Genomic DNA, 9641 nt, shown 5'->3' on the forward strand with positions numbered 1-9641 from the left:
AAATGGCGAGAACTCTGAAATTGTGCCATGGCATGTAGGCTAGGCTAGTGGCTACTGCAAAGAAATGTGCGTTTAGCTTGTGTTGTTGTTGGCAAGGGGTGTTTGATACTTAGATGGTAAACTTTAGTAGTGTCACATTGAATGTTCAGATGCTAATTAGGAGAACTAAACATGAGTTAATTATAAAACTAATTGCAGAATCCTGTGCTAATTCGCGAGACGAATCTATTAAGTCTAATTAATCCGTTATTAGCAAATAGTTACTGTAGCACCACATTGTCAAATCATGGACTAATTAGGCTTAATAGATTCATCTCGCGAATTAAACTCCACTTGTGCAATTAGTTTTGTAATTAACCTATATTTAATACTCCTAATTAGCAAATATCCGATGTGACAGGTGCTAAACTTTAGTAGGTGTATCAAACATCCCCTGAGCTGTGAATGCGATCGTGTACTTTTCTTTGGTAACCTTATCCTCTCCCTGGGTTCAGACAAAAGCAATTACGAGCTTCAGGTCGGTACAGTTAGGTAAAACTGCTTGCTCACTCGTTCCATTATCTCACTTGTGCTGACAGAGATGCTTCGATTCTTAATTAGTTTTCAGCAGTATGTCCAATGCTCGGAGCCTCGGAGATGACTGGACTAGTGTGGCTAGGTACTTCAAGGCTTGCAGACGCCACTGCAAGAATTTGCTTACACTGACAAAGACATGCTTTATGAATTCAGCAGAACAGCCATAGCACCAAGCAAGCAGGTGAGATCGCCTATGTTTGTTTGGAATGCTGAAATGCAAGCAACAAGATATTGCTCATGTTTATATTAGTACGGAAGCACCTCATTTGTCTTTTTTAAATCTTTTGGCCATGAAAACCGCTGAGAACACGGAGATGGAAACGTCTGACAACCCAATGCACACTTCATTCCAGCCTCATCAGTACATCATCATCCACTCACATTAAGTACTCAGGAATTAACAATCCCCTTCATCACTTCACTAATAAAGCTAGGCATCAAACCAGGGATGCCTTCTCTCTTGTCACTCTCTATCACACAGAGGCACACCGCACACAGGCAGCATCAATTATCTAATCAGGTACCGTATAAATTTCTCAAGACTGTCCTCCACTGCCACAATCGAGAAATTTGGATTTTTGCCATTGCAAACATTGAGCTTCGCATAATTACCATCGCAAACGTTGCTTCGCAAATTTGCCACTTGAAGCGTTGACATATTGATTTCATTGCCATTTTTCCCTTTTATTCATTTTTATTTATTTTTCCATTTACAAGCACAGTAAATGACTAGCGTGCCCTTTGCTTATGTTTACTGCTAGCCAACGTTGGGATTGGATCGCTTCAATTTGATCGGGTTGACATAACGAGTGTTCGTACGACCGCCGCCAGGGCTTTGCCCTTCGCCAGATCGTCGCCAGGAGGCTGTCCAAAACTCCAAATTGCATGGCTGGGTTTTTTTTGTTTGTGATCTGGTGGATTTGATCGTTGATTGAGGGGTCAAAATGAGACGACGCAGGGCAGTAGAATCCAGTGGGATCTAATCGTGGAAACGCAAGTGGAGGGGAGTGGTAGGCGACGAGGAGAGGAGAGGTGGGCGACGGAGCGGGGAGAGGCGGACGGTGACGCCGGGGCCTGTGCGTGAAGACGCGGCGGCGGGCGAGGTAAAGACAGATGCGTCCCGGCGAATGAATGGCGAGGATGAGTTGCAGGGGAAGCCAAGGTTATTTTTGTCCTTTCAACTAACCTGGAATGTGGAAAAGGAATTAAAATGCAGAAAAGAGGTATAATGGCAATGAAATCAATGTGTCAACGCTTCAAATGGTAAATTTGCGAAGTCAACATTTGTGATGGTAATTATGCAAAGTCCAACGTTTGCAATGGCAAAAATCCAAATTTCTCGCCACAATCTCATTTCTTGTCTACCATTTCCTCATTAAAAAACAAGGGCAAGGGCTGGCTGCAGGGCCCAGGGCCTCAGCCACAGCTCAAGACCTTGCCACCTTGCTCAGTTGCTCTCTTCCTGCTGTTTGCTCAGTTCTGGTGGGTTTTGGTCACCAGCCTCCTCCCCAGTACAAAAACCCCAGGGGCCAGTGCTACGCTGCAGCTTGCAGGGACAGAGGACCCTAGAAACGAGCGGAGTAGCAGCATACAGTTCAGCTCAGCTTTGAAATACACACACATCCCCTGAATATAACCTCAAGCACACAGCCCAACACGCGCACAGCTCTCTAGCCAAGCAAGCATAGGTCGTCCATTGCATTCCTCTGCTTTGCTTGCTCCAAGAAGCAGCCGAGGTAGCTGAGGGTAGAAGAACAGCGAGCACCATGAGAACCATCACGGCGAGAAACCCCCATGACTCGCTCTCTTTCTCCAGGCGGCACTTCAAGTGGCCGGTTCTTGGCAAGAGCAAGAGCCATGGCGCCACGTTCGGCGACGAGGAGTACATGAAGAGCTCGGAGGCCGAGGAGGAGGACGAGGCGACCATGGCCTTCTCCTCCGCCTGCCCGTCCTTCCACTCCGAGGACTTCGTGTCCCAGCCGCTGAAGGCGGCGGCGGGCACGGCGCCGGCGCAGCAGCCGCAGCAGCCGCCGCCGCCGAGGAGGCGGAAGGTCCGGACGGCCGTGTCGCGCCTGCGCTCCGCGCTGGCCAATGCCGTGGCCGGGCGGCACCGGCAGGTCGGCCTCGGCGCGCGGCTCACCGGCACGCTCTACGGCCACCGGCGCGGGCACGTGCACCTCGCGTTCCAGGTGGATCCGCGCGCGTGCCCGGCGCTGCTGCTGGAGCTCGCCGCGCCCACGGCGGCGCTGGTGCGCGAGATGGCCTCGGGCCTGGTGCGAATCGCGCTGGAGTGCGAGCGCGCCAAGGGCTCCGCGCTCCCGACCCCGACCGCCGGCCCCAACGGCGGCAACGGCAAGAAGCTGCTGGAGGAGACGGTGTGGCGCGCCTACTGCAACGGCAAGAGCTGCGGGTACGCGGTGCGGCGCGAGTGCAGCGCCGCGGACTGGCGCGTGCTCCGCGCGCTGGAGCCCGTGTCCATGGGCGCCGGCGTCATCCCCGCGGCCAGCTGCGGCGGCAGCGAGGGTGACGTCATGTACATGCGCGCGCGGTTCGAGCGCGTGGTGGGCTCCCGCGACTCGGAGGCGTTCTACATGATGAACCCGGACAACAGCAGCGGCGGCGGCGGCGGCCATGGCGGACCCGAGCTCAGCGTCTACCTCCTCAGAGTCTGATCGACCATGACACTTGAGTTGTGCGTCGATCACGTCCCCTTTTTGTGCATGTTATGCTGTGAAATTGGTTAGGCACCTAGGTGGTAGCTGGAAACGTAGCGGAATGGAAATGTTTTTGTGGTTTCTTGTGGTGATCAAATGTGATGACGAGTAGGAGGAAGCCATGCTGATGCCATGGTGTTTCAGGTTGTAATGGCTCTGAAGCTGAATAGTGTCAGCTAGTGTTGCAGTAGTACTTGTTCTGCATATGGTGTAATGATCAATAAAATAGCCGTATTAGTTTTCTTGTTCTCGATTGAGATCCGTATTTAAACTTTGTTTTTTTTAAGTTCCCACGATGATCGGGCAGTTTTTTTTTTCGTAAAATTTCTGAAAAGGCTCAAAGCTCTTGATTTCAAGCAGACGGCCAAATTCTTTCTGTTTGATGTCAAAAAAAAAGTTCTATCTGTTTTAATTATACGTGTATATTTTCTGTACGAGATCGCGTGCTTGTTGTTTAAGTCGTTCCTTGTATGTAGCACAAAAACAGGTCATATTGGGCAGGACAGTTTGCCATGTTGTTCTCAAAAGACTCAATTTTGCTTTTTTTTTTGTGGGCCTGTTCCACACCAACATGTAACTGTACTTTTTCTCCAATTCGTTTCTTTTCCATCTTTACGTCCTGATTTTCTCTTTGAACACTCTTATCTATCGGAGCTGAAGCAGCGAGCAAGCCAGCGAGCATTGAGTGCTCCTCGACTCGATAGATTGACACTGCTGCGCTGCAATGGCCGTGCTTCATGTTCTATTTCTGCAGCACAGCACGGCAGCAGGGTTAGCATCCGACCGGCGGCATCAGTAGTTCAGACATCGAGTCTCCTGTAGGCTCTAGCGTGGTGCCATGCGTCCTTGCTTCTCTCAGAGGTACCTTCGCCCGCTTATCGTCAGGGCTAATTCCGATCCCGTCAAATTATCCATGGAATACGATCGATGCAGAATTCAGGGGGCATGTCTTCCGAAAACGTCCATCGATGATCGATCGCACCCATCACTCCAGCAGGATAAGTGCACCAGCCGCCCCAGCATCACCGGAAACAGAGAGGAGACCCTGGAGTACTGAACAACTGTACACCGGAAACAGAGCGACAGGCAACAGTGAACAACTGAAGTACTGAACACATATACATCGTGTATGCAGTGCAATGCAGCCTGCAGCCTGTGTTATTTCGTGTGCTTTACGGTGGAGTATGACTCAACGAGTACGTGCTTCTTCTTTTTCTTGTGAAAAAGGAGCGGTAGGGTATGTGGTAGAGTGATGAAATTGGGAGCGAGTGTAGTGGAGTGGAGTGTGGCAAAAGGGGTACAAGGACATGAAGTGTGGACCTCTCGCTCTTGGTGGGGGCGAGCGAGAGGTATAGTACTATCGTAGGCATGCATGGCTAGTCCTAGTCGCATCCCGTTTACCATCCCGAGGCAGAGCATGGAGCAGACTGCAGCGGCATGCCCGAGTAGCCGAGTAGGAGTAGAGAGTACCCACACTGTAGCAGTGTAGCAGCACCTCAGCACAGCACAGCAGCTGGGACTCTGACATCTGCGGGGCCGCGGCGGCAGCAAATCATGAATGAGGATAGAGCCTTTCATCAACAAGGGCGATGGCCTTCCCAGACCAGGGTCCCCAGCCCCTGCCCGGCGCCGGCGGTGATGTGCCTTTCATCAGCAATGGCGAATTGGCGATGTCCTTCCCGTCCCCAGACCAGGGTCCCCCAGCTCTGAAATTTTCTGAACGCCAACAGCCAGTACAGAGTGCCCCTGGCAGCTGGTGATTACCGCTGCTGATACTCACAGTTTCGCATTTGGGTGAGGTTGGTGGATGGCCAAGTTGGCCATGGCATTGGCCCCCACCATTCTGGTATCATTACCGCTAGATGCTGCTAGCTGATGATGATTACCATGTATGGTAGCGCCTGCTTTTGCAGCCTCGTCTGTCTGGGTTGCGGTTGCGGAGCGCGGCACTCGATAAAGAGCAGGCTGTGAGGTCTCTCTCTGTCCGAAGGCTCTGACCCCTGCTTGCTTTCGTGCATTGCGAGATCGATCTCTTTTGTACGGGAGAAGCCGGCATGTGATTTGATGCGATGCGATGTGATCTCTCGCTTTGGTCGATCCGAGGAGCATGGAGCGGACTGTGCAGCACAGTGTGCTGCTAGTAGCTGGCCTGGCCTGGCTTCGGATCTTCTTCTCGGGTTCTCCATTCTCGCCCACCACTTGAGCTCGTGGGCGTGTTGGAGACGCAAGGGGTCGAGGACGATGGCGACGATCTTATCGGGACTCCGCGATCCGCCGTGACGCGCGCTTGCCTTGCGGAGACGGTGGCATAGCCGCATAGTGGCATGGCAACACGCGCACGGTGCGGGCGGCCTGTGCGAGGGCTGCGGAACCCGGATGGCCGGCTCACCGCCGGTCCTCTGCTGCCGCTCCCAACGGCTGCTGCGGAGGGCGGCTTTTCCGACAAGGGCGCGGGTTTCGGGGAGGTTGTAGGGAGAGATTATCAGGATCCAAGGGCCCAGTGAAAGGCTCGTGAGACAGCGGGGCCCGCGGCCCGGTATGACAAAGGGTTCGGCCCGTAACGTGACGAACTCCCTCGCCCCCTCGGGCTAGCAAATTTTTGGGCCGCTTGCTTATGGGCTGCCGGTACACATGCTGCAGAGTACTCCGTAGTTCCTTTTTGGGGGACGACGACACGAAAAGAGTGTCTCGTTGTCGTTTGACTAGTTTTGCTCTTTTAATTTTGAAAATTTTCAATTTTGGCTGAAGTTTAATGGCCGTTTGAGTTTAACCATGTGATGAGAATCAGCCGAATGGCTAGTGTTCCGCGCGCACTAGCGAGATTTTTTGGGGAGATTTTCGGTTGTTATGTAACAGAATAAAAAACTAATCATCTAAATCCATGAATGAGGGCATGATCGACAACACAGGATAACTTGATCGCATGCTGTGGCAGCGGCAGCTAACTGACAGTTTCGTTGTTCCTACACTCTCGTTCCGACACTACCTCTTTGCATGCAAACTGATTCGTTCCCACAAAACTACTACTTGCAAGCAAATTGACTCGTTCCTACACTCTCCATCGACCACACTCAATCAACAAACTTCCCCGGCCTGCGCGACCGACCCAAGAGGATCGGCAGATCGAGGTTTCTCGGCGATCGACCGCTAGCTGCGCCGCCGGCCGGCCGCCATGATATCGTGGCACGACCTGTACACGGTGCTGTGCGCGGTGGTGCCGCTGTACGTGGCCATGATCCTGGCGTACGGCTCCGTGCGGTGGTGGGGCGTCCTCACGCCGGACCAGTGCTCGGGCATCAACCGCTTCGTCGCCGTCTTCGCCGTGCCGCTCCTCTCCTTCCACTGCATCGCCGCCAGCAACCCCTACGTCATGAACCTCCGCTTCGTCGCCGCCGACACGCTGCAGAAGGTCATCGTCCTCGCCGCGCTCGCCGTCTGGTCGTGCCTCCCCGCGCGCGGCGGCGGCGGCGGTGGCGGCGCGACCCGGGCGCCGCCGATCGACTGGTCAATCACGCTCTTCTCCCTCTCCACGCTTCCCAACACGCTCATCATGGGGATCCCGCTCCTCGTCGCCATGTACGGCCGCTACTCCGGCGACCTCCTGGTGCAGGTCGTCGTGCTCCAGTGCATCGTCTGGTACACGCTCCTGCTCGTGCTCTTCGAGTTCCGCGCCGCGCGGGCGCTCATCGCGGGCCAGTGCCCGGACACCGCGGCGGCCATCGCCGACGTGCGCGTCGACCCGGACGTGGTGTCGCTCGCTGGCAGCCAGGCGGAGGCGCAGGCCGAGGTGGCGCCGGACGGCAGGGTGCGCCTCGTTGTTCGCCGGTCGACGTCGGTGTCGCGGCGGTCCCTGGCAACGCCGCGGCCCTCCAACCTGACGGGCGTGGAGATATACTCGGTGAGCTCGTCGCGGAACGCCACCCCTAGGGGATCCAGCTTCGCGTACGGCGACGTCTCCGCCACCGGCGCCGCGCCGCCACTGCACGGCGCGTCGATGCGCATGTCGAGCTTCGGCGCGGCGGACCTCTTCTCGCTGCACTCGTCGAGGCAGCACACGCCGCGGCCGTCCAGCTTCGACGAGCACGCGGTCCGGGCCAGATCGGCCGCCGCGGTGGCGCCCAGCTATGACCCCAAGGACATGCCCACGTTCGAGTGGAGCTCCGGCGCTTCTGCCGCGTCGGAGGTAAGCGGCTTGCCGGTGTTCCGCGGCGGCGAACACCGCGCCAAGGATGTACGCCGGCTAGTCCCCTCCGAGGCGCCGCCCGTTGGCATGTCGAGAGGTGAGTCTCGCCATCCAAACTCCTTTGGATCAGACGAGAACTACCGAAAGCCAATGCAGAACGTGCACGAATGTCTCTGATGCATGTGCACACGGAATTGGCTTCAGCGATGCGGCCCGGGGAGCGCGTCGCTAGCTTCAAGGCGGAGGCCGTGCAGGACGCGCTGGCGAAGTTGGAGTCCGGCTCGGCGGACCAGCGGCAGAACGTGAAGGATGACGGCGGGGAGAACGGCGGCGGCGCGGGCGCGGGGAGAGCGGGTGGGCAGGCACCGGCGGGCGTGATGATGCGGCTCATCCTCACGATGGTGTGGCGCCGGCTGATCCGCAACCCCAACACGTACGCCAGCGTCGTCGGCCTCACCTGGTCTCTCATCTCGTTCCGGTAAATCGAGTTCTTCGTGTTGTTATATGCTTAGCTACATTTGAGTTTGCTGCATCAGAATTTCCCATGACTCCTACTCTGCATTACCAATTGGAACGGTTTCTGCAGATTTCACATCGCGATGCCAATCATAGTGAGGAATTCCATCTCCATACTCTCGGATGCAGGGCTAGGGATGGCCATGTTCAGCTTAGGTCTGTTCACCTCAACGATTATTTCCCAAATGAAGCCTTGGTTTTTGTGTGTTGGTTCAGCCCGTACTCAAGCAACAATTATTTTCCTTCCAGGACTCTTCATGGCCATGCAACCGAAGATCGTTGCCTGCGGAAACTCCGTCGCCGCCATCACCATGGCCATCCGCTTCCTCTTGGGTCCCGCAGTCATGGCGGCCACGTCTGCCGCCGTCGGCCTTCGAGGCACGCTCCTCTGCATCGCCATTGTTCAGGTAACCGCTAGTCGAGGATTTTAATTCGTATGCACATTCGTATGAGCAAGCCAAAATGTTGATTCTGTGTGTACATCTTGGTAGGCCGCTCTGCCACAAGGAATCGTGCCTTTTGTGTTCGCCAAGGAATACGATCTGCACGCCGCCATTCTTTGCACCGGGTAACATATAAGCCAAACAGATAGCCTTCATTACATTGCATTTTTTTTTTCATTACATTGCATTGGTTGCCAGGGATCTTAGTTACTGAAATGTGACTAAGTGGGTGTGTGCCTAATTTTTGTCAAATGTTCACATCATTTACAGGGTCATATTTGGCATGCTAATTGGTCTTCCCATCGCCTTGGTCTACTATATCATTCTCGGACTGCTATGACTGGTGACCAAGAGTGACCGTGCCAAATGAAGCTTACACCTAGCTCATGCAGACGGGACGATGCAATTATACCACACGGACAGGAGACAACAGTGCATATCCACAAAGTTGTAGGCATGAGGCATGCCTGCAGTTGCTGACTCGACCTTCATTTGATCTTGATAGCCTGATAGGTCCCACAGAGACTGAGAGACCACCGCGGCGCCCATGGAACCTCGTGGCCAAGATAAATGAGTTCACTATGAGAACTTAGCATCTGATCACAATTGCTGGCTGGAGGACCAGGACCAAAAGGAATAACACTCAACAGCTGGATTGAAGTTTGAATTTGTTTGTGGCGGGAAGTAAGCTTGTCCACATTTTTGGTTTCTAAATACTTTTGGTCATCTCTGATCCTCACGATGCATAGCTGGAAGCTATATGTATCTGTATTCTGTTTTATTTAAAAGAATTTCCGTATCTATTCCCAATTTCCCGGATAAGTACATAGTTACATATAAGCATGATTTTTAAAAAACGTTAATTAGACACATTCGTGTTAAGTCTACGCATGTGACAATTAAACTCCATCCTTGGTGAGCATATATGCCCAACACACAAGACGACGGGCCTGCTGCCTAAAAGAGCAATCCCGCACGTACGTTCGTTCTTTGTGTGTGTGTGTGTGGTGGGGGTGGGGGGTAGAAGAGGAAGGCGGGATAGAGCATTAGCTAATAGTGGTTAAGCCGCAGCACTCTCATCATCTTTTTCAATGAAGGGCAGCTGTGCCTCCCACATGTCCATTATGTTGTCCTCTTATATGTAGGTGTGTTACTAAATATGGCTCGAACGATTCACGTTATGATCAGGCAGTGAAAATGTATTACCGC

At 53.8% G+C, this 9641-nt stretch overlaps 2 protein-coding genes across 2 annotated transcripts; both read left to right on the plus strand.

The window, feature by feature from the left end:
- Positions 1-2037: 2037 nt before the first annotated feature.
- On the plus strand, positions 2038-3541 carry LOC101773620 (protein MIZU-KUSSEI 1). Its single transcript, XM_004961075.3, has one exon. It carries the CDS (start codon positions 2343-2345, stop codon positions 3246-3248), a length of 906 nt encoding a protein of 301 aa, XP_004961132.1. The 5' UTR covers positions 2038-2342; the 3' UTR covers positions 3249-3541.
- A 2863-nt stretch (positions 3542-6404) lies between these two features.
- Positions 6405-9087, plus strand: LOC101774024 (probable auxin efflux carrier component 3b). Its single transcript, XM_022825571.1, has 6 exons — positions 6405-7051; positions 7678-7951; positions 8060-8145; positions 8239-8396; positions 8481-8557; positions 8703-9087. The coding sequence occupies exons 1-6, from the start codon at positions 6463-6465 to the stop codon at positions 8770-8772; spliced, it is 1254 nt and encodes a 417-aa protein (XP_022681306.1). The 5' UTR covers positions 6405-6462; the 3' UTR covers positions 8773-9087.
- The last annotated feature ends 554 nt before the right edge of the window (positions 9088-9641 follow it).

Source organism: Setaria italica, chromosome III (assembly GCF_000263155.2).
Source record: "Setaria italica strain Yugu1 chromosome III, Setaria_italica_v2.0, whole genome shotgun sequence".
Taxonomy (NCBI): Eukaryota; Viridiplantae; Streptophyta; class Magnoliopsida; order Poales; family Poaceae; genus Setaria; species Setaria italica.

Excerpts from the sequence above, each read along its gene's own strand:
- LOC101773620 (XM_004961075.3), top strand. The coding sequence starts at position 2,343 with ATGAGAACCATCACGGCGAGAAACCCCCATGACTCGCTCTCTTTCTCC.
- LOC101774024 (XM_022825571.1), top strand. The coding sequence starts at position 6,463 with ATGATATCGTGGCACGACCTGTACACGGTGCTGTGCGCGGTGGTGCCG. Across the intron at positions 7,052-7,677 it reads GGACGTGGTGTCGCTCGCTG|CGATGCGGCCCGGGGAGCGC; the intron begins GCAGCCAGGCGG and ends AATTGGCTTCAG. Across the intron at positions 8,397-8,480 it reads TCTGCATCGCCATTGTTCAG|GCCGCTCTGCCACAAGGAAT; the intron begins GTAACCGCTAGT and ends ACATCTTGGTAG.